The sequence below is a fragment of the Dendrobates tinctorius genome, unplaced genomic scaffold (genome assembly GCF_039654945.1).
Source record: "Dendrobates tinctorius isolate UK_male_01 unplaced genomic scaffold, ASM3965494v1 ptg000116l, whole genome shotgun sequence".
Lineage (NCBI taxonomy): Eukaryota > Metazoa > Chordata > Amphibia > Anura > Dendrobatidae > Dendrobates > Dendrobates tinctorius.
The window spans coordinates 1,723,591-1,747,391 of NW_027361784.1; the positions used below are offsets into that span (position 1 = coordinate 1,723,591).

Consider the following 23,801-nt stretch of genomic DNA (forward strand, 5'->3'; position numbering starts at 1 on the left):
CCTGCGTCCTCCCGCCCGGCTCCACGCTCATCGCTCGTCTCTCCACAGGAAGCCCAGCAGGAAGCTGACGACGAGAAACAGTCCAGCCTGTTCTCACGCGATCAGCGATAACCAGCGGGGGAGCCGGTCGTAGGTATCAGACACAGCGATGTCGCTAGCAATATCAATATAACGTCACAAGTTATAGCGATATTGCTAGCGATATTGCTTAGTGTGACAGTACCTTAAGGGGCCCAGCGCACCACCAAAACACTTTTAAATAGAAGTCAGCAGGTTTCCAATGCATTTTCAGAGTCTCAGAATACAAGCTTTGCGCTGTAACCATCAGCATCTCAAGACAACCAGTGACAATTTTCACTTTAATATGGGGTCATGATTTAGCCCAAAATCTGCACAAAACCAGAGTAAATTCAACCCAACAGAGACCATAATCACATACTACACTTCAAAATCAATGACAACTCACATGGAGAGGTTGTTCCGCTACGACCAGCATCCGGTGCTCGGCATATTTCCTGACATATTCGTACACATTCTGAGGGGTTACAGGGATATTTACACCGTTGGGGATAAGTTCAACCTGAGGAGAAACACAGAATGGGAAAAAACATCTCCGTATCTTTTTTCCACACACCGAAGTATATATATATATATAGGTACACGACACAGCCAACAGATGTCATATTTGCATTGCCACATGACTGATTTTCTGGGGCTTTTTGTGCTTGCATTTTTTGCTCTCCTTATTGGAAAATACATGACTCATATTTCCAGGGCTTGTTTTTTGCAAGACTAAGGCTGTGTGCACACGCTGCGGATTGCAGCGGTTTTGGCCGCTGCGGACACGCAGCAGTTTTAGCTGCGGTGTACAGTACCATTCATTTGAATGGTTAAAAAAAACCGCTGTGCCGACGCTGCGGAAAAAACCGCGCGGATTTGAATCCGCAGAAAGAATTGCATGTCAATTCTTTCTGCGGAAACCGCTGCGGGTTCCTATCTCCACCATTGTGGAGATAGTGAATCCGCAGGACCAAACCGCAGGCAAAACCGCAGATAATCCGCAGGTCTTTGGACCTGCGGATTATCTGCGGTTTTTGCAAAATCCGTGCGGATTTTTCCACAGCGGATTCCGCAGCGTGTGCACGTACCCTAAGTGTACTTTTGAATGACACCATTCATTTTAACATGATGAACTGGAAAGCAGTAAAAACACACTGGAACTTTGTTGAAATTGCAGAAGTAATGCAATTTTCAAATTTTTTTTTATTTCATTATGACTGTAAATTAGCCATGTGTGGTGAAAGATGTGGGCACGAAGTGCGAGCCCACATAAAAGGCGGGGGGGGGGGGGGGGGGACACTACTTTTGACATAAATATACGTCAAGTGTCGTTAAATTTTAAATGTACAAAATAATCAAAATCTGTCAGATTTAGCTCAAATATAATGTAATAACCAGGATACATTAATATTGACCCAGTTATGCTGGAATATGCAGTGACAATATGCAGTGTTATGAAGTTTTCCCCATGCAGGCAGTGTGGGGCTAAATCATTAGCAGCCATACCTGTCCACCACCTTCTTCCTTGCACAGGTCTATCGCAAAGGCTAGATCCATGGATGCAAACACCGCATCTGCATCAGGACTCTGGGAGGCAAGAATCAGCTGCCGCAAACTTTCATACATCACGTGATCAAAAAACGCAAAATCGTGCCAGTTCACCTTAGATTAATAATGAAAAGCAAACATTAGCGCAGCATGTATATCTAAATTTAAGGGGTTGACTTAATTTCATGAATTGGTAAAATTGCAAAGTGCTTGGAAAAAAAAAAAAAAAAAAAAAAAAAGGCAATTTACTACTTACTAAAAATATTTTGCGTTCCAATCAGATTTTTTTTTAATTTTATAGTATACAGTTTCATGCCTAGGATGCCAGACAGCCTGCAGCTCCAGCCTGCCTGGCCAATTACCTACACAAGGAACAAGCAGGCTCTTTGGTTTACAGCCTGCTCATGCTGCTCTGAAGCAGTCCAGATCGCTCGATCAAACTCAGCTCAACGTCCCTGCACCTTGAAGCGGCCTTAGCCAGCAACCTGGGAAACCACAGTTCAGACGAGCACCACCACCGCTGGTCTAAAATGTCAGTCATCAGGACCGTGCTGCCTCCCAGGCAAAAGCAGGCGGCCAGAAGTGTGCTCTTGAAGAGTCATCAATTTTTCATAAATTCTGCTTGCCAGCAACCACCGATGACAAAACAAGAGATCACTTAAGAGAACAGTAAAAATCCCCCTTCGAGCTTCTACACAAAGCTCCAACCCCCATAAGATCTGTTGTAAAAAACTGAGCAAACCTAGGAATCGATTTCAATTAAAAAACGAAGGCCACCAAATAGAGTACACTTACTTTTCTGCCCAGAAGAACTTTGATAACCTGTCTGCTTAATGTGATTGGACACAATTCATTCTGCAACAGACACAGGCCAAGAATCCTGGAGGTGAACACAGCACAATGATTAATAAGCTGTCAATTTATAGAGCGGTTCGCATATACACACACACAAACACTGATGATCTGCCATTACCTGCCAATATTCCGGAAACAGTTTAACCGTGCTTCTGTGTTTTTGCCAGGCCTGGGACTATAGAAGCCTCTTTTACCCGGTTGATAAAATAAGGGTGCGTTATCATCTCCATCATCTGTGTCCGTCAACTCCATGTCGACCACGCTGCGGCTGGAACCATGGCGCTTCCTGTTTTCCTGCACCTTTTCAGATGAATCTAGCAAGCCAAGGTCAAGAATGCTGTCCGCTCCATTTTCCCTAGATAAAATATTGGGGTTACCAAGGACTATTTAATTTCTTTTACTACAACAAGCCTGAGTGTGACTGCCGATGCGGTGCTAATTGATAGCAGGCTCCCCGCTGCCAAAGCGTGGGAATCAGATGTCATGCTGATTGACCCCTGGATTCCCAAGGTTCGGCAGTGGGGAGCCTGCTGTCAATTAGCATGACATCGGCAAGCACACCCAGTTGATGGGAATAGCTGAAGTGACTGCTCTGAGCTGACTCCTAGTAGAACAGGTAGGTAGTTGCCAATTGCCTAATTAGTGCTTAAGTTCATAGTAAAAAAGATAAAATAAGTTTCTGATGACCCCTTTAATCATGTTCTATATAAGATTCTTTGCACAACAGCAGGGGTGGTGTATTGTACCTTCCATGTGCTATAATCAGCTCCATTGCCTCGTCTACCCTGGCTCGCAGAGAGTCCTCGCTGGCCAGCAGAAGTAGTAACTGTGCCGGAGACAATTCTAGCAGCATGCCGGTAATTTTGCTTGCAAAGGCCTGAAGAGAAATAATAGTCTTAAAAACACCACATTACGACTACAAAAGAAAGTGGAACAGAAAGCTTTTTTTTTTCCCACTGAACTGTCCTTACCGGCTGCATGGCTTGTACCCTTGGATACAGACGTTCACCAAGGGCCTGTCTATGAGCAGGCAACGGGTCGGGGTCATCACTGGGATTCCCTTCAGAGGCTGGTCTGAACGGCCTGGTATCTATAGATAGCTGTCTTCTGAAATCCCTAAAATAAAAACGGTATTACTCAGGAAAAAAAAAAAAAGAAAGAAAGCCAACACAATAATATTACACGTGAACAAGGGTAAAACCAATATGTACCTGTCTCTATCCCGACGAGAACCAGCTCGTATACCGCTGCTCCTCCTCATGTCCCTTTCCCTTTCTCGATCCCTCTCCCCTCGATTTCTTAGTCTTTGCATTAAACCTTAAAAGCAAAAATTATAAATTATATATGGGAAAAAAAAAAGTTGGTGTTGATGCAGTGATAAAGCCACTTTTAAGTCAAGTGATTACATCTGCTTTTGGTTTTTCTCAAAGCTGATCTAAGGACAAGACCCTTACATACATGTCGTTAAAACAGGATTTTTGGGTTGCTTACCGTAAAATCTGTTTCTCGGAGCCTTCATTGGGGGACACAGAGACCATGGGTGTATGCTGCTGCCACTAGGAGGCTGACACTATGCACAAAAAAAGGTTAGCTCCTCCTCCGCAGTGTACACCCCACCGACCGGCAGGAAGTTCCTCAGTTAGTGAGAAAGCAGTAGGAGAAGTAACAGAATAGATTGAAAACAGAACAGACAACTCAAACCAACCAACATAATAACAAGAGTTGTAGAACATGGGAGGGTGCTGTGTCCCCCAATGAAGGCTCCGAGAAACAGATTTTACGGTAAGCAACCCAAAAATCCTGTTTTCTCGTTCGCCTTATTGGGGGACACAGACCATGGGACGTCCCAAAGCAGTCCCTGGGGTGGGAAAAACAAACTTCCATCAGGCCAGCGGACTCCCTACCGCAGCCTGCAGGATCCTTCTACCTAGGCTGGCATCTGCCGAAGCGTAGGTATGGACCTTGTAGAATTTTACAAACGTGTGAACCGATGACCAGGTTGCAGCTTCGTAAAGCTGCAGCGCGGAAGCTCTGTGACGTACCACCTAGGAGGCACCCACTGCCCGGGTAGAGTGCGCTCTAATTCCCGGAGGGACCACTCGTTGTTTGACCCGGTAGGCCTCCAAAATTGCCGATCTGATCCAGCGAGCAATAGTAGCTTTGGAGGCCGGGTGACCTTTCCGCGCCCCATCTGGAATGATGAAGAAAGAATCTGTCTTCCGCAAGAAGTCATCCTAGTTAGGTAGACATTCATCGCCCTGACCAAGTCCAGCTTGTTCAAGGACCGCTCCCGAGGGTGAGCTGGACCCGGACAAAAAGACGGGAGAACAATGTCCTCATTCAGGTGGAAAGTGGACAGAATCTTAGGAAGGAAAGAGGGCGGAGGCCGCAGAACTACCTTGTCCTGGTAGAATACCAAGAGAGCGGCAAGAGAGGGCCGCCAATTCCGACACGCGCCGGATGGAGGTGATGGCTGCCAGAAAGGCTACTTTCCACGAAAGGAGAGAAAGGGAAACATCCCAGAGAGGTTTAAAGGAAGGACCTTGCAGAACCTCGAGAACCAGATTAAGATCCCATGGATCTACGGGCGCTCGGTACGGAGGAACCATGTGAGCCACACCTTGACGGAAGGTTTTAATCTGAGGACGGGAGCCGTCTTCCGAAATAAAATGGACAGCGCCGACACTTGACCCTTTAAAGAGCTGAGGGCAAGACCCGCATCCAGCCCCGCTTGAAGGAACGCCAGGACAGAAGGGAGCGAAAAAACACATGGGCGGAATGTCATTGATCTCGCACCAAGTGAAATAGTTCTTCCAAGAACGGCAATAAATCTTGGAAGACGATGGCTTCCTGGCTCAGATCATGGTATGAATAACTCGATCGGAAAATCCTGATCGTTACAAAACCTCGGCCTCAACAGCCACGCCGTTAAATTGAGCGGCCGAGAATTGGGGTGGCAAATCGGACCTTGAGACAGCAGATCTGCTCAGTCTGGAAGCTTCCAGAGGGCGTCCGCGAGAAGGTTGGCGATGTCCGCGAACCAATCCCTACTGGGCCAATTCGGGACGAAGATGAGGACTGAAATTCCTTCCGCCTTGATTTTCTTCAGCCGCCTGGGAAGAAGAGGCAGGGGAGGAAACCGGTAGGGGAGCTCGAACTGTGACCAAGGAATGGCCAGAGCATTGGCGCCCACCGCGAGAGGATCTCGAGCCCTGGATACAAACTGTGGAACTTTTCTGTTGAGGCGAGAAGCTAGCAGATCTACGTCCGGGGTTCCCCACGACGGCAAGTTGAAGAAATATTTCCGGATGTAGGGACCACTCTCCCGCCGCGAGATCCTCGTGGCTGAGAAATCGGCGGCCCAATTGTCCACGCCGTGAATGTGTACCGCGGATATTGCCAGGACTGAAGCCTCCGCCCAATGAAGAATCTTGGACATTTCTGCCAGGGCTGAGACACTCCGCGTCCCTCCCTGGCGTGTGACATATGCCACCACCATGGCATTGTCTGTCTGAATCCGGATAGGCAGTCCCCTGAGAAGTCTCTCCCAGTGAACGAGAGACAGATAAATCGCTTGTATCTCGAGGACGTTGAATGGCAGGGCTGACTCCTGAGTTGACCAACGACCCTGAACAGTGTGATTGCGGAACACTGCCCCCCCAGCCGAGGAGGGTGGCATCCGTTGTCACAATCTGCCAGTGAAAGGGGAGGAATGACCGTCCTAGGGAGATGAGAGGAAACGTCAGCCACCAATTGAGGGACTGCTTGACATGGTTTGAAAGACGAAATGGGCGATCCAGGGAAAGGACAGACCTGTTCCACCGGGATAGGATGCCGAGTTGGAGAGGTCTGGAGTGAAATTGGGCAAAGGGGACCGCCTCTGTTGCCGCCACCATCTTTCCCAGGACTTTGATGGTCGTCCGGAGAGATGGAAGTCTCATGAGCGGCCGCGATCGTACATCCCGTTGCAGGGAGCCAATTTTCTCTTGAGGGAGAAAAACCCTTGATCGACGAGTGTCGAACAATAGACCCAGAAACACAAGACTTTGTGTCGGGACAAGACAAGACTTCTTTTCGTTGATGAGCCACCCGAAATTGGTCAGGTAAGACTTTGGCGAGCTTGACGAAAGGATGGAGCTTTGATCAGAATGTCGTCGAGGTACGGAAAAAGAACGAGACCTCTGATTCTCCACCAGGCCATCAACGCCGCCATGATCTCTGTAAATGCTCTGGGTGTGGTGGCAAGACCGAACGGCAGTGCACAAAATTGATAATGTTCCTGGCGAATCGCAGGAATTTCTGATGCCCGGAGAATATGGGAACATGTAGATAGGCATCTTGAATGTCTATTGAACACATGAACTCCTGCGTCTCCATGGAAGCGATTAACCGAAGAAACTCCATTCGGAAATGACGCAGTCGGGCTCTCCTGTTGAGTAATTTGAGGTCGAAGATGGGGCGAACTGTCCCGCCTTTGTTCGGCACCACGAACAGGTTTGAAGAAAACCCTGTGAAACGTTCTGATTCGGGAACGGGCACAATCACCCCGGAACTGAGGAGAGAGGCGATGGATGCAAGAACCCCGGAACTAAGGCTGGATCTTTTGGAGGACGGGACTCGAAGAAGCGATCCCGTGGACGAGAAATGAACTCTATCTTGTACCCTGAAGATACAAGCTCCCTGACCCAAGCGTCCTCTACTGAGGCCAGCCAGGTATCCCTGAAGAAACGGAGTCAACCTCCCAATTGGGATGGACCCTCGGGAGTTCGTTGACAGTCATGCTGACGTGGACCGTCCAGATCTGGACCTGGAGGGTCTGCCCTGGGAGGAGTGAGATCGCCAGGAGGGAGTGGGTCTGAAGGACACCGTCTTTCTATCCTGGCGTACCTGTGGTCTTTGTTGGTTAGAGAAGTTCTCTGCCGTATTGAAGCGGCGGTAAGCCCGAAAGGGCCGAAACTGACGCCTTGGCGGGGGTCTGCGAGGTTTGGACTGAGGGAGGAGAGAACTCGTGCCTCCAGTGGCGTCCTTAATAATCTGGTCCAGCTGGGACCCAAAGAGACGCGCTCCATGAATAGGCAGATTGGTAAAAGACTTTTTAGAAGACAAGTCCGCCTGCCAAGCCTTGAGCAAAATTGTACGTCGGATTGCCACAACGTTGCTTGACGCCTGAACAGCGCGAGACGCGGCATCCAAGGAAGCAGAAAGCAGATAATCCCCTGCATGGGAAATCTGGTTGGCCAGATCGGTCAATTGCTCTGGTTGGGCCATATCTAGGATGCCCTTACGGAGATCCTCTGCCCAAGTGGCTATGGCCTTTGCCACCCAAGATGAGGCAAAGACTGGACATAGCGCCGCTGCAGCCGCCGCGAATGCTGACTTTGCCAAGGATTCTATAATTCTATCATTAGAATCCTTTAGTGACGCTACACCTGAAAGCGGGAGAACCGTGTTATTAGAAAGTCTGGACACGGGTGCGTCCACCGACAGGGAAGCAGACCAGTTGTCAGAGAGCTCTTTAGCCAACGGATACAGCACGCCGAGACGCTTCCCTCTTTGAAATCGCCTGGACGGATTTTCTCTTTCCCTGGCAAGGATCTTGCCAAACTCAGAGTGGAAGGCGAATACCCTGGATGGTGTTTGTGCCCGTCTGAATGAAACCTCCTGATCTGAGGATTTCGCAGGGGAGTCAGATATTTCGAAGGTGTGGTTAATCGCAGCAATGAGGTTCTGTACCGTAACCTTCATGTCCGCGTCCTGGTCAGAATCCAGCTCTAAAATCCCTTCAGAGGACATATCCGAGAACGCTTCACCTGACTCGGGTGAGGAGGCACGGGAGGGCGACTGCTGGGAAGGACTAGGTGCCGATGAGAGACCAGGAGAGGATTCCAGCCGTGGATCCTGCCTGGGCCTTTCGCGGCATCTGCTAGCTCGCTCAGATGGAACGTCTTGCGACCTGCTGGACCCTGCAGAAGTGTCCAGGGGCAACTTATCAAGAACGGCCAACTAGGGACCGAGACACCCTGGTGAGGTCTGCCACAGATTGTGAAAGGGACGAGGCCCAGCCAGGAATGGGGGGTTCGATTTCACGTGGCGCAGTAGATGGCTCCTTGACGGCATCCTGCTGAACGGGATTGCTGCAGTCCCGGCAGAGGGGAATTTGCGATTGCAAGAGGAGCATGCGAGAAAAAAAAAAATCTGCGGAAGTGTTGGAGGGTTGGGGGACAGCAAGGCAGGGTAGGGTGTCAGTCTGCAGTTGCAGAACTACTCACGGTCCGGTGTCCCCGAAAGATGGCATCTGCTGTAGTCTCCGGCTGTCAGGCTGCAAAGATGGCGGCAGCCTGATGTGAGGAATCAAAAAGCGCGGTCTCTGTGTAAGAAGAAAGGCGGAGCTAGCCGCCTGCACCAGAGGGAAGAACCGCCTCCTCCCCCTTCCCAGCCACAAGACTAGAGGGGCGGTGGGAGGGCTTAGGAACGGGCGGGAGCGCAGCCGGCCTATGATAATGAACGGGGGGCGTGGCCGCGACGGGTGCAAAGGCCCAAACTGAAGCCGGGGACTAAATTTGAAACGGCGGCCGCCTGTCAGCACAGGGCGGCGCGGAAGAATTGCGACGCAGCCGCGTCCGCCCCTAAAGGAGACGCCGCCATAGCCCTGCTCCCAGACGCAACCCTCACAAGAATACCTGCGGTGGGGTGAAGGCCCGCACCGCCGCCGGGGCCAAAAAGGGATGCAACGACCGTCGGACGGCGCGAGCAGTGCGAGAATCTGCGGCGCTACTTTGGCGCCGCTCCCAGGTCATCTTGTGGCTTTATGTTCCGGTGCTCCAATAAAGGTACCTTCTGTATCCCACGCTGTCTGCTCATCTTCTACATATTCGCGCCTCGTCCAACCGACAGGCTCTGGTGGGCGAGTGGGTGGGAGGCGGGGGGCAAGGACCATCTGTTTTCGCTGGCACGACACCTGTGCTCAGCCTGTGGTCCGCCCGGAGAACTAAGAGGATACGGGGTGGCAGTACACGCCGTACTCATAGCCTCTTTGTGGGAGTACAGTTGTGACTCTTCACACTGTATCCCTCCTGGAACCTGAAAAGGAACGACGCACATCGAGGTAGATATGGGTCTAATGAAAGACCCGTGTCCACCTCCTACTGACACTAAGCTAAACTGAGGAACTTCCTGCCGGTCGGTGGGGTGTACACTGCGGAGGAGGAGCTAACCTTTTTTTGTGCATAGTGTCAGCCTCCTAGTGGCAGCAGCATACACCCATGGTCTCTGTGTCCCCCAATAAGGCGAACGAGAAATCAGATTTTCATCAGTTTAATAGGGAAGCCGGTTTTACTTTCACTTTACAAAAGTGAGTGCAAACCTGGTGAGATTGTCTCCTGAGATATACTGAGGGAGAGGAGAACGGATTCTATATAGCATCTGAATGGAAGAGCAGAGCCTTGTACTCACATCTGGTTTATTTCTCCACTTTCACCCATAAAAACACAATGGATAATTTTCTTTAAATTCACCATGTTTGTGTGACTTGGAGACTTTATTCACCAATGATGGCAGAATGAGCAAAAAAAAAAAAAAGATTTTTGGTACTCACTGTAGGAAAAAAAGTTAGCTCCTCCCGAGCAAGGTACACCCACTGACTGGCACAAAGCAAGTCGGTGAAAAAGCAGTAGCAGAATCAAACTATATTCAGGCCCAACATAGGCACCAAAAATAAATAAAGGGTGGGTTCTGTGTCCCCCAATAAAAGCTCAAAGAAAGATTTTACAGCGAGTACCAAAAATCTTATCGCTTTATTTGGAGAGACAGGTTACCATGGAACGTCCTAAGGGAGGGAGCAGACTATCGTGCTCAAAGCAGGCCAGGCAATAGCCGTGGCAGCACCTTTTTACCTAAGCCAGCATCAGCTGAGGCGCAAGTATGTACCCTATATAATCTTGTGAAGGTATGAAGGGATGACCAGGTGGCGACTTTGCAAATCTAAGTTGCCGAGGCCTGGTGGCAAACATTCCAGGAGGCCCCCACCACATGGGTGGAGCCCTCACTCCTGAAGGGAGTGGTCTATACTTTCGATAAGCCTCCAGTATAGCTTAACGGCTCCAGCGGGTGATAGACTTGGAGGCAGGCAGTCCCTTTTGACGACCCTCAATGATGACATCCGAACATCTGAAGGATGCCGTCTTTGAGAGGTAGAGTTGAGTGAATATGTTCAGAATCCGTCACTGAATCTGAATTTCCCATATTCGTGCCATATTGGTACCTTAAATCATGCGGAATTTTCAGTTTGACGATCAAATATGTGCGGAATCTCTCATTTCAACTCCCATCGACTCCAATGACATTCAGCTGTGTTCAGCGAATATTACAAAAAGAGGGATTTTGGGTTCTTACCATAAAATCTTTCTTGGAGCCTTCATTGGGGACACAGATAACCATGGGTGTATGCTGCTGCTGCTGCTGCTAGGAGGCTGACACTATGCAAAACAAGAAACTTATACACCCACCGACAGGCACCAAGCACCTCATTTGGTGAAAAAAGCAGTAGGAGAAGCAACCAAAAACCATAAACATATGTACCAACTCAACAAGGGACTCTCAGACCCAACACGGTACTACTTAAACTGGGAGGGTGCTGTGTCCCCCAATGAAAGCTCCAAGAAAGATTTTACGGTAAGAACCCAAAATCCCTCTCTATCGCCTTATTGGGGGACACAGATAACCATGGGACGTTCCAAAGCAGTCCCGAGGGTGGGAACAACAATAAAGGAACGAAATAAGGAAGGGCTTAGGTCGGTCGATGCACCACCGCCGCCTGCAGAACCTTCCTACCAAGGAGCTGCATCAGACGAGGCCTGGGTATGAACCCTGTAGAACCTCGCAAAGGTGTGCAAAGACGACCAGGTCGCGGCCCTGCAGAGTTGTAAGGCCGAAGCCTGGTGCCGCACAGCCCAAGAAGCCCCTACAGCCCGGGTGGAGTGGGCTTTCACTCCCGGAGGGGGCAGTTTCTCCTGAAGACGGTAGGCCTCCAGGATGGTAGACCGAATCCAACAAGCAATTGTGGATTTGGAAGCCGGAAGACCTTTCCGGCAACCCTCAGAAATGACAAACAAGGAATCAGATTGGCGAAAGGAAGCGGTCCTGGCAAGGTAAACACGCAAGACTCTCACTACATCCAGTTTGTGGAGCGACTTTTCCAGAGGATGAGCAGGCGCAGGACAAAACAATGGAAGGACGATATCTTCGTTAATGTGAAAGGGAGATACCACTTTCAGAAGGAAAGAAGGAACTGGCCTGAGAACAACCTTATCTTGGTGGAGGATAAGGTACGGAGAACGACAGGATAAGGCCGCCAGCTCAGAAACTCTCCTGATGGATGTAATGGCGATTCGAAAAGCCACCTTCCATGAAAGGAGACAGAGGGATATCCTGGATTGGCTCAAACGGCGCCTTCTGGAGAGCGCCAAGAACAAGATTGAGATTCCATGGATCTATCGGAGAACGATGAGGAGGAGCCACACGGGCGACTCCTTGGAGAAAAGTCTTCACTTGCGGTAAGGAAGCTAGATCCTTCTGGAAGAGGATTGCTAGGGCAGACACCAGGCCTTTGAGGGTACTGAGGGATAGGCCCGCATCCAAACCAGATTGGAGGAAACCAAGAATGGGAGGAATGGAGAATGATAGTGGAAAAAGTATTAAGTTACGTACCGGTAACGGTATTTTTCGGAAGCCCATGACAGCACCACGAGAGAGAGGGGATCCGCCCTATAGGAACAGGAAACCTACAGATACAAAAAGGGCGGCACCTCTCCCACGCATCAGTTGGATTACAGAGCTTGAGAGGCTAACATGGTTAGTACACAACATATAATATATACAACCTATCTACCCTATTTACCAGAATTATTTTATACCATCTCCCCCATAAGGTGATTTTATTAACAATCTTCTAAAGGAGTGCACCCCTATATGTGAACAAGGGAGGGAACTAAGGGTGCTGTCATGGGCTTCCGAAAAAGTCTTAGTTACTCACCGGTTAACGGTATTTTTCGGAGTCCATGACAGCACCACCTGAGAGAGGGGATCCGCCCTTTAGGAACAGGAAACCTACAGATACAAAAGGGTGGCACCTCTCCCACGCATCAGTTGGATTACAGAGCACAAGAGGACTTCCAAGGTTAATGCATGATTTATGTACAGTATTCTTTACAATTATAACTTATCACCAGTGGGTATATACAAGAAAAAAGACGTGCACACCCCAATTAAACTATAAGGGAGGGAATATACGGGTGCTGTCATGGACTCCGAAAAATACCGTTAACCGGTGAGTAACTAAGACTTTATTCGGTCGTCCATGACAGCACCACCTGAGAGATTTACAGAGAGTAATATCAGTTTTAGGGAGGGACTACAGCCTGCAGCACCCTTATACCAAAAGAGAGGTCTGTGGAAGCACCTAGGTCTAGCCTATAATGACTATAAAAGGTGCTCGGAGAGGACCAAGTAGCCGCCTTACATATCTGGTCAATGGAGACTTCTGATCTTTCGGCCCAGGAGGTTGCCATTGCCCTGGTGGAATGCGCCCTCAGCTTTCCGGGTGGCGACCTGCCCTTTGATGTGTATGCTATTGCAATCGCCTCTCTAATCCATCTGGCTAGTGTATTTTTTGATGCTCTACAACCTTTTCTGGGGCCTTGATGAGAGATAAATAGGGCATTATCTTTCTTCCAGGGATCAGTGACTGACAGATATTCTATGAGGCCTCTCCTGACATCCAGGGTGTGTAGTTTCCTTTCCTTCTCATTAGTTGGATTAGGGAGGAAGGATGGCAGAACTATCTCCTGTGTCCTATGGAAACTAGAAACTACCTTTGGCAAGTACGCTGGATCAGGTCTGAGTATTACCCTATCCTCTTTAAACTGTAAATAAGGAGGACACCTAGATAAGGCCTGAATATCGCTTATTCTGCGAGCTGATGTCAGAGCTACCAGGAAGGCTACCTTGAGGGACAGGATTTTTAGGGAAGCCGACGAGATAGGTTCGAATGGAGTCTCTGTCATAGCAGTGAGGACTAGGTTCAAGTCCCACGGCATAAACCTATCCTTCATTATTGGCCTGGATCTACCTGCTGCCTTAATGAATCTGCTTATCCAATAATTACCAGCAATGTTGCAGCTAAACAGAGCCCCCAAGGCTGACACTTGTACTTTAAGGGTACTGGTAGAGAGTCCCATGTCTAGACCTTTTTGTAGGAACTCTAATATCTGCATTATAGGTGCTGAATCCCCAGCGATTACTTCTGAGTTTTGAAGGAATTTTTTCCAAATCCTGACATAAATTTTTGTGGTAATGATTTTCCTACTTTTAAGAAGGGTGTTAATTAGGTCTGTGGAGAAACCCTTTTCTTCTAATAATGACCGTTCAAACTCCACGCCGTCAGATGAAGGCCAGCCACCTGAGGATGGAAGACTGGGCCCTGGGACAGGAGATCCGGGATGTCCGGCAGAACCCAAGGATCGGACACCGACATGGTCCTGAGGCATGAGAACCATGCTCTCCTGGGCCAAAACGGAGCGATAACTATCACCCTTGCTCTGTCTTTCCTGATTTTCCTCATCACTAGGGGTAGAAGAGATAGGGGAGGGAAGGCGTAGGCTAGTTTGAAGTCCCAGTTTATCAGGAAGGCATCTACCGCCAGAGGATTTTCTCTGGGATTCAGGGAGCAGAATTGTTCCAATTGAGTGTTGTCTCTGGTGGCGAATAGGTCTACCTCTGGATATCCCCACTTTTGAACAATCAGTTTGAATATGGAGGTGTTTAAAGACCATTCCCCTTGCTTTAGCCGATTGCGGCTTAAAAAGTCTGCCGTGATGTTGTCTTTTCCTTTTATATGCAATGCTGTTAAAGATAGGAAGTATTGTTCTGCTAGATGGAACAACCGTTCTGCTACCAACATCAGGGGTTTGGAACGAGTCCCGCCTTGGTGATTGATGTATGCCATGGTGACCTGATTGTCGGAGAACACTCGTACATGATGGCCCTGTAGATACACAAGGAGCTTTTTAGCCGCCTGTTCTACTGCCGTTAATTCTTTTAGGTTAGATGACATTCCTAACTGATGATGTTGCCATCGGTCCTGGACTAAAATTTCACCCATATGAGCTCCCCAACAGTAAGGACTAGCATCCGTGGTGACTATGCGGGTTACGTTATACTCCCAGGGCACCCCTTTTAATAAGTTATCCTTGTGTAACCACCACTCTAGGGACTCCCTTGTGTTACGGGATAAGGTTAGCTGACCCTCCAAGTAACCTCCAAGGACTTTTTGATGTAATAAGACCTCGCTCTGTAGTTTCCTTGCATGAAACTGGGCCCACTGGACTGCCGGGATACAGGCCGAGAGAGAGCCTAGAAGGGACATGGCTTTTCTGAGGGACATGGTGGGGTTATTGGAGGCGTTCAGGATCTGATAATGGAGGCGAACGAGCTTGTCCGGAGGCAGACGGCATTCCTGTTTTTCAGAATCCAGGGTTAGGCCCAAAAATTGTTGGACTTTCATTGGCTGCAACCGGGACTTTTTGACGTTCAGCAACCATCCTAACCGTTCTAGGGCAGACATTGCCTTTTGTAGCTGTTGTAAACAATGGTTTGCCGTTTTACCTACAATGAGAAAATCGTCCAGGTAGGGGATCACCAGAATGTTTGATTCACGTAGATTGGCCATGACCTCCGCTATCACCTTAGTAAACACTCGGGGAGCGACTGCCACTCCAAAAGGGAGGGCCGCATATTGGAAATGTCAAATTGACCCATCCAAATGAACCGCCACTCTGAGGAACCGCTGATGGCCTGCATGGATGGGTATATGGTAGTATGCGTCTTTTAAATCTAACACCACCATGAAGCAATTTTTGAACAGCAATTTTATTGCAGATTTAATGGTTTCCATCTTAAAGGGACGTATGACCAAAAATTTGTTGAGGGCTTTAAGGTTAATTATTGTCCTAAAGGAGCTGTCCGGTTTGCGGACCAGGAACAGAGGGGAGTAGAATCCCTTCCCCCATTCTTCCTCCGGAACCTCTATCAGGACTTTCTTAGCGCACAGGATATGAACCTCGGCTTCCAGGGCAGCTTGTTCTGCCGCAGATGACCTGAGAGGGGTGATTTTAAATTGATCAAGGGGAACCCTAGAAAACTCTAGTCGTAGTCCCACGGCTATTATCCCCAATATCCAGCTGCTATTGGAGATCAGAGACCAGGATGGGTAGAAGGCAGCTAGTCTCCCTCCTACCGGGGCAACTAGTCATTGGGGCGGCTTTTTCGTATCCCGAGCTGGACCTTCCTGGCGCCCTCCCCCAAACATGAATCCTGTACCTTTCCTTTTTTTATCATCCCATCTGCCCTGATCTCTGGACGGCCTTCTCCGGAAAACCCCTTTCCTGGCGAAGGGACGTCTGTACGAGGGGTTCGGGAGACTGGGAAATTTCTTTTTGTCATCTCCAGCTTTCTCCAACAATTCGTCCAAGACGGGACCGAATAGGTACTCCCCTTCGCAGGGAATGGAACAGAGACGGGACCGGGTTTGAATATCTCCTGGCCAGCATTTTAACCAGAGCGCTCTTCGCGCTGCATTAGACAGACCTGCGGCTTTTGCCGCCATTCTTGCAGAGTCTGCAGAAGCATCGGCTAAAAACGCTGCGGCATTCTGAATGATGGGTAAATTTTTCCGAATAGATGATCTTGATGCTCCATCTCTTAGTTCGGAATCTAGCTGATCTAGCCAGACCATCATGGATCTGGCTGTACAGGTGGCAGCTACCGCTGGTCTTAACGCGCCTGCTGACATCTCCCATGTCCCTTTAAGGAAAGAATCCGCTTTCTTATCTAACGGATCTTTCAGGGAGGCCATATCGTCAAATGGTATGGCGGATTTTTTAGATGCTTTGGCTACTGCAGCATCTAGTTTCGGGGCTTTATCCCATCTATTTACTACCGGGTCCTCGAAGGGGTATCTCCGCTTAAAGGCTGGTGGCATGGAGCCCCTTTTTTCCGGTCTCTTCCATTCTCTATCAATTAGGCTCTGAACCTTTTCGTTTAATGGAAAGGCTTTACGTTTTTTGGGGTCCAACCCCCCGAACATAATGTCCTGTGCTGAGAGTTCCTGTTTTTTGTCCGCTACCCCCATGGTGGACCGTATAGCTTTCACTAATTTGTCCATCTGGTCTAAGGGGAAGCAGAACCGGCTAGAGTCTTCATCCGAGGAAGACGAGGAGGCCGAGGAATTGTCCCCCTTCCCAGGGGCGACTGAGGCCTCCGAGCCTGAACCACTAGCCTCTCTTCTCCTAGAAGGTTCTCTTTGAGGTAAAGCTTTCATTTCTGCCCTGATCATGTCTCTCAGGTTTGAAGTGAAGTCAGGTGTCTCTTCCGCTACCTGCATAAACGGGGGAGAGTATAAGGGCCTGACAATCTACCCCTGGACTCCCTGTCCTTAATAACTCCTACCGTCTGCCGTATGTATGGCTGGCATAATTTTTTAGGGTGGCCATCTGGAAGGGGGGAACTACAGAGGGCACATTCCCTGTGTTTCTGTTTTCCCGTAACCTTCTTCCCCTGAAAAAAAGCATAAAGGAACACTGCATCAGGGTACATTCACGGAGATCTCTTACCCATGCAGATGAGGCAGGTACCGGATCACGGAGGGAGGCAGGAGGGTCCTTTCTGGAGGAACTTTCGCGGCTCTGGTCGCTGGTTCGTTTCTGTCTCTTCTGCTGGCCACTCGCCTGTTTCTGCGGGTGTTCCTGCGTCTCGTCCTGCTGGACTAAGGGGGCTTCCGACGTCTCCATTGCTGGGGCCTTCAGAAGCACCCCAGCGGCGTCCCCATCTGCCTTATATGGCCTCCTGTCCGGGTTAGCAGGCATACTGTCCTAGCACCACCCCCCGGCATTTGCGTTCCCTCCCCCATGCTCCGGCCCCCCTCGCCTTCGCCGGGTCGCCTCGCGACCCCCGGACCGGCATGCACCCGCGGCGCGCGCCGGAGGCCGCCGGCACCCGACTTCCGGTATCGGCGCCATCGCTCCGCCCCTTCCGCCGCGTCACTTCCGCCGCTCACAGAGCCCTGCGGGAGCGCGCGCGAAGGAGCCGCGCAGGCCCGCCCGGAGTGCCAGCACCCCCCGCGCCCGCCGCCATGAGCCCGGCCAGGAGACAGCACTGACCCGGAGGACCGGGCCTGGGGAAGCGCACCGGGGCATACCTACCAGGTGCTGGCTCTGGAGACGGCATCCACCGGACCCTTGCTCCACCTGCTTCGTCCACTGCCGTGGTGACCTACCCGGCCCCACCGTGGCGCTTCCAGGGACCCCGCACTGACCGAGGTAGGAGACCCCCTCGCTACCTGGGTCGGTCAGCCGGCCTGGGTATTCCATGATGATTCTGACGGACGATCTGTAGAGAGTCCTGTCCTCTAGGAACAGGAAACCAACTGATGTGTGGGAGAGGTGCCACCCTTTTGATCTGTAGGTTTCCTGTTCCTAAAGGGCGGATCCCCTCTCTCAGGTGGTGCTGTCATGGACGACCGAATAAATACCGTTACCGGTACGTAACTTAATACTTTATTCGGACTCCCATGACAGCACCACGAGAGAATTACAGAGATGTAAACTAACATAGGGAGGGACTACAGCCTGCAGCACCCTTAGCCCGAAGGTGAGGTCTGAGGAGGCACCCATGTCTAACCGATAGTGGTTAAAGAAGGTGGAAGGAGATGACCAGGTGGCCGCCTTACATATTTGATCAATTGATACTCCAGATCTTTCTGCCCAGGATGATGCCATGGCCCGAGTGGAATGCGCCCTCAGATTCTGTGGAGCTGGGCCGCCACCTGCTGTGTAGGCAAGAGAGATAGCCTCCCTAATCCACCTTGCTAACGTGCGTTTTGATACTCTGTATCCTTTCCTGGGACCTTGGAAGGATAGGAATAATGCGTTTTCCTTCTTCCAAGGATCCGTGGCTGCTAAATATGTAAGTAAGCACCTCCTAATATCTAATGCCTGAAGTTTCTGCTCTTTAGGGTTGGTTGGATTAAGGAGGAAGGAAGGCAGGCAGAACTGTGTCCTGTGGAATTGTGTTGCTACCTTGGGAAGGTATGCTGGATCTGGCCTTAGGATTACTCTATCTTGTAAGAACTCTGTGTAAGGGGGCAATCTGGAAAGTGCCTGTATGTCGCTCACCCTACGTGCGGATGTTATCGCTACCAGAAATGCTGCCTTAAGAGATATAACCTTTAGTGAGGCAGAATCTAAAGGTTCAAACGGACTTTCCGTCATGGCTGTAAGGACTAAGTTTAAGTCCCACGGCACATATCTGTCTTTGTGTATAGGTCTCGATCTGGCCGCTGCTCTGATGAACCTTGCTACCCAATAATTTTTTGCAATATCACCTGCAAACAGGGCCCCTAAGGCTGAAACCTGCACTTTTAATGTACTTGTGGAGAGACCCAATTCGAAACCTTTCTGGAGAAATTCCAGAATATGTTTCGTGGGAATTCCGTCTCTGACGTCAAAGTGAAAGGTGGACAGGAAGCGTTTCCAGGTCCTAGCATAGATGTTAGTGGTAGTTAATTTTCTGCTCTTTAGGAGGGTGTCAATTAAGTTCTTGGAGAACCCTCTATCCTTTAATAGTGACCTTTCAAACACCACGCCGTCAAGTGAAGTCCCGCTACTTGTGGGTGGCTGACTGGCCCCTGGTAGAGGAGATCCGGAAGGTTCGGCAGTACCCAGGGATCGCCTACCGACATGGTCCTCAACCATGCGAACCAGGTCCTCCTAGGCCAAAAGGGGGCAATTAGTATGACTTTTGCCCGATCCTCTCTGATCTTCCTGACTACCAGAGGAAGAAGATTCAATGGCGGGAAGGCGTATGCCAGAGAAAAGTCCCATCTTATCAGGAGGGCATCCAGCGCCAGGGGATTTTCCCTGGGGTTCAGAGAGCAGAACGATCTTTCTTTTCTGTTTTCTCTGGTGGCAAAGAGGTCTACCTCTGGCTGACCCCATCTGCGGACAATCTGGTGGTAAATATCTTTGTTCAAAGACCATTCTCCTTGTCTTAGAGCCTTGCGGCTTAAAAAGTCTGCTCTTACGTTGTCCTTTCTGCTGATGTGGAGCGCGGTTAAAGACAGAAAATTTCTCTCTGCTATCTGGAGGAGCCGTTCTGTTATCTGCATTAGAGCGCTGGAGCGGGTTCCACCTTGGTGGTTGACATATGCTACCGCTACTTGGTTGTCCGAGTGTATCCTCACATGATGGCCCTGTAGATACATAATGAGTTTTTTGACTGCCCGTTCTATCGCCAATAGCTCTCTGGTTGGATGAGATTTCAGAATCAGAATCCCACTGTCCCTGTAACACTATGTCCCCCATATGGGCTCCCCAACCAAAGGAACTTGCGTCTGTGGTTATAATACGGGTTATCTGTGTTATCCAGGGCACCCCTGATGCTAGGTTCTTGCTATCGAGCCACCATCTCAGTGATGTAACAGCTGAGGGGCTTAGCAACATTCGACCTTGTAAGGAGCCTTCCAGGGCCCTGCTATTAACCAAGATGTCGTTTTGAAGGGCTCTGGTGTGGAATTGTGCCCACCTGACTGCTGGGATGCATGAAGTTAGAGAGCCTAACAGGGACATGGCCTGTCTGAGGGTCATAGATGGACTATCAATTGCCCGAAGAACCTGCTCCTGTATCTTTTGTAATTTATCTAGTGGCAGCAGGCACTGCTGAGTCTCTGAATTTAGTAATAAGCCTAGAAACTTCTGTATTTTCAAGGGCTGGAGTCGGGATTTCTCGTAGTTTAAAATCCATCCGAGGTTTTGTAACCTGGATCTACAATGACCCACTGATTTTCCCACAATCAAGAAATCGTCTAAATATGGAATGATTAAGACGTCAACCTCCCGTAAATGAGCCATAACTTCGGCCACTATCTTTGTAAATACCCTGGGTGCTGCCGAGAGACCAAAGGGAAGGGCTCTATACTGATAATGACGCACTGTGCCATCTACTGAAACTGCCACCCTCAGGAACTGCTGGAAGTCTGTATGGATAGGTACATGATAGTACGCATCTTTCAAATCTATGACTGCCATAAAACAACCTTTAAACAATATTTTTATTGTTGTATTAATGGACTCCATTTTAAATGTACGATCAAAAACTCGTTAAGGGAACGAAGGTTTATAATCGTTCTGAATGTCTTATCAGGTTTCTGGATTAGAAACAGGGGAGAGTAAAACCCTCTTCCTCTTTCAGCTTCTGGAACCTCTACCAGGACATTTTTTTGGCATAGGCTCAAGACTTCCGCTTCTAAAGCCGCTTGTTCGAGATGAGAAGATCTTAAGGGGGTTAGTTTAAAGGTATCCCGCGGGATCTGGGTAAATTCCAATCTAAGCCCGGTGGATATTACCTTGCGCACCCAGTCACTATTTGTAATCTGTGACCATGCCGGGAAGAAGGATGACAGTCTACCCCCCACGGGAATTGCTAGTCATTGATTTGGTCTCTTTTGATCTCTCGACGAGCGTGTGAACATATAGCCCGTACCTCTTCTCCTGTCTTCCCATCTGGGGCGATCTCTAATAGGCGAAGAGTTGCGCCTTCTCCCCTGGCCGAATCTCCTTCCAAATGGACGACGGTAGGACGCAGACGAAGGGTTTGGGAATTTTTTCTTGTCGTCCCCCGCCTTCTCAAGCAGCTCGTCTAGGACAGCTCCGAACAAATATTCGCCCTCACATGGAATCGCACAGAGCTTTGCTCTGGACTGAATGTCTCCCTGCCAGCACTTTAGCCACAGGGCTCTGCGAGCTGCATTAGAGAGACCTGCTGCTCTGGCGGCCATTCTCACTGCATCCGCTGAGGCATCTGCTAGGAAGGCTGCTCCCTCTTGGATGGTCGGTAGCTGTTTTAGTTGTGACTCCAACTGGTCCAACCAGACCATCATGGACCTGGCCGTGCACGTTGAAGCCACTGCTGGTCTTAAGGACCCGGCCGCCATTTCCCAGGTGTTTTTAAGGAAAGTATCAGCCTGTCTAGGGGATCTTTAAGGGATCCCATGTCCTCAAAGGGCAGCGAGGATTTTTTCGATGCCTTTGCAATGGCTGCATCTAATTTGGGGGCTCTGTCCCAAGTATTCACTGCCGGATCGTCGAAGGGGTATCTGCGTTTGAGGGCTGGTGGTAGCGACCCTCTTTTATCCGTTTTTTTCCACTCTGTGGATCAGATCCTGGATCTTTTGATTTAACGGGAAGACTCTCCGCTTCCTCTGTTCCAGCCCACAGAACATGACATCCTGCATGGACAATTGGGGCTTAGGCTCCTCTACCTCCATTGTCCCGCTGACTGCTTTGACCAGCTTGTCTACCCAGTCAAGAGGCAGACAAAATCGCCCCGAGTCCTCTTCTCCTGAGGAGGACGAGGGAGATGAAGCCTGGGAGTCTCTGCTTTTTCTCCACTCTACCGAGGAATCGGACTCCGCCGGGACCTCGCCCCTTAGACCTTCCGGCTGGGATAAGGACTTTAGGGTTTCCCTCATTTCTGCCCTGACAATGTCCCTTAAACTCGCCGCTACCGCGGGCGACTCTTCTGCCACTGTCTGCTGAATACAGGGGGGGCACAATTTGAGGCATGCGTCCGGTAATGGGCATGCACAGAGTGCGCATTCCCTATGTTTAGTCTTACTTGTAGCTTTTTTTTCCCCTAGAAAAAAAAAAAAAACACCACAGAAGGGGGGTCCCGTCACTGAGTGAACTTTCACGAAGATCACTTACCAGTGCCACAATCAAGTACCGGAGAATGAGGGGGATTTCTTTCAGCCGATGCTCCTGTATGCCTGGAGGAGCTCTTACGAGTGGACTGGTCACTTCGTCCCGGCCGCTCATTACTGTCACGGGACACTTTCTTTTTCTGTTTGACCTGCCGAAGGTCATCCAGGGGCGGCAGTGATGTTTGCCGCTGCTGTCGCCCTTGCTTCTGCCGCTGCTGCTGGTGTTGCTCTCGATCACTCTCCATTACCACTGCTGCTGCTGCTGTACGCTGCTGCTTGTAATAATGTGGCCAAGGCAAGGTACCCTGCCGGGGTCCTGCCTAAATACCCCTCCTCCGGTCAGCAGTATCCGTTCCGCGCCCCTCCCCCCCCTTAACAGGGCTCCCTACCCCAGCTGGCGCCGGACCCGGTCCGAAAGCCGACGCTATCGGTGTTTCCGATGGGCGCCGCCATCTTGGATCCTTCGCGCATGCGCAGTGGCGCGCTGACCCGGAAGCGCATCCTCCGCCCGCCCACTGACGTCACCGCTACCCCGGGAAAGACCGGAAGTCACGCGGGACGCCCGGGAGCAGCGCCACCCGGTCACAGCCCCCTGCAGCCGCGCTGCCGTCGTACCTGCGCCGCCGGAGCCGGGAACCCCCGGGGGGAATATACTCACCGGCGGCGGCCTAATCCCGGAGACGGACATCCTCCGGACGCCGCTCCCTGCTGCACACGCCACCGCCGTGACACCCATCCTGGGCCACCGTGGCGTCCTCCAGGAGATCTGCACCAGGCCGAGGTAGGAGACCCCCTCGCTACCGGTATCGGCTGGCCGGCCTGGGATCCGGCTCTTCTGTAGGATCCCGTCCCCTCAGGAACAGGAAACCAAACTGATGCGTGGGAGAGGTGCCGCCCTTTTTGTATCTGTAGGTTACCTGTTCCTATAGGGCGGATCCCCTCTCTCTCGTGGTGCTGTCATGGGAGTCCGAATAAACATCGTTCTCGTCACACCAACGAAAAAAGGCCTTCCAGTACCTATGGTAAATGCGGGAGGAAGCAGGCTTCCGAGCCTTAATCAAGGTCTGAATGACCCGGTCGGAAAACCCCGATTCCCTCAGAATCGCGGCCTCAACGGCCATGCCGTTAAACTCAGACTGAGAACTCTGCTGGTAAAGGGGGCCTTGCAAGAGAAGATCTGGACGGTTTGGAAGCCTCCAGGGGACGTCCGCGAGCATGTTCACCAACTCCGCGTACCAAGGGCGTCTCGGACAGTCTGGAGCCACTAAGATGACTGGGATGCCCTCTGACTATCTTTTTGACCACTCTTGGGATCAGGGCAAGCGGAGGAAACAGGTAAGGTATTACTAGGAATTACTAGGGCGTCGTAACAGACGGCTAAAGGAGCCCTGGACCTGGCTACAAAGTGAGGAACCTTGTTCATCCGAGATGCCATGAGATCGACGTCCGGGGTGCCCCAACGCTGGCATATCTGACTGAAGACTGTGGGATGAAGGGACCATTCGCCTGACGCTAGACCTTGGCGACT

The 23,801-nt window shown here is 50.4% G+C and overlaps 1 protein-coding gene across 10 annotated transcripts in view; it reads right to left on the reverse strand.

The window, feature by feature from the left end:
* The window catches only part of UBR5 (ubiquitin protein ligase E3 component n-recognin 5), a 168,082-nt gene that overhangs the window by 8,689 nt on the left and 135,592 nt on the right, over positions 1–23,801 (reverse strand). For all 10 annotated transcript variants that reach the window (XM_073590088.1, XM_073590087.1, XM_073590084.1 and 7 more), the window contains 7 exons: positions 3,675–3,780; positions 3,435–3,579; positions 3,210–3,340; positions 2,582–2,818; positions 2,404–2,488; positions 1,567–1,722; positions 467–580 (listed from right to left, as the gene is read on the reverse strand). In XM_073590088.1, the coding sequence (XP_073446189.1) occupies positions 467–580; positions 1,567–1,722; positions 2,404–2,488; positions 2,582–2,818; positions 3,210–3,340; positions 3,435–3,579; positions 3,675–3,780 (974 nt within the window). The remainder of the gene's footprint in view (positions 1–466; positions 581–1,566; positions 1,723–2,403; positions 2,489–2,581; positions 2,819–3,209; positions 3,341–3,434; positions 3,580–3,674; positions 3,781–23,801) is intronic.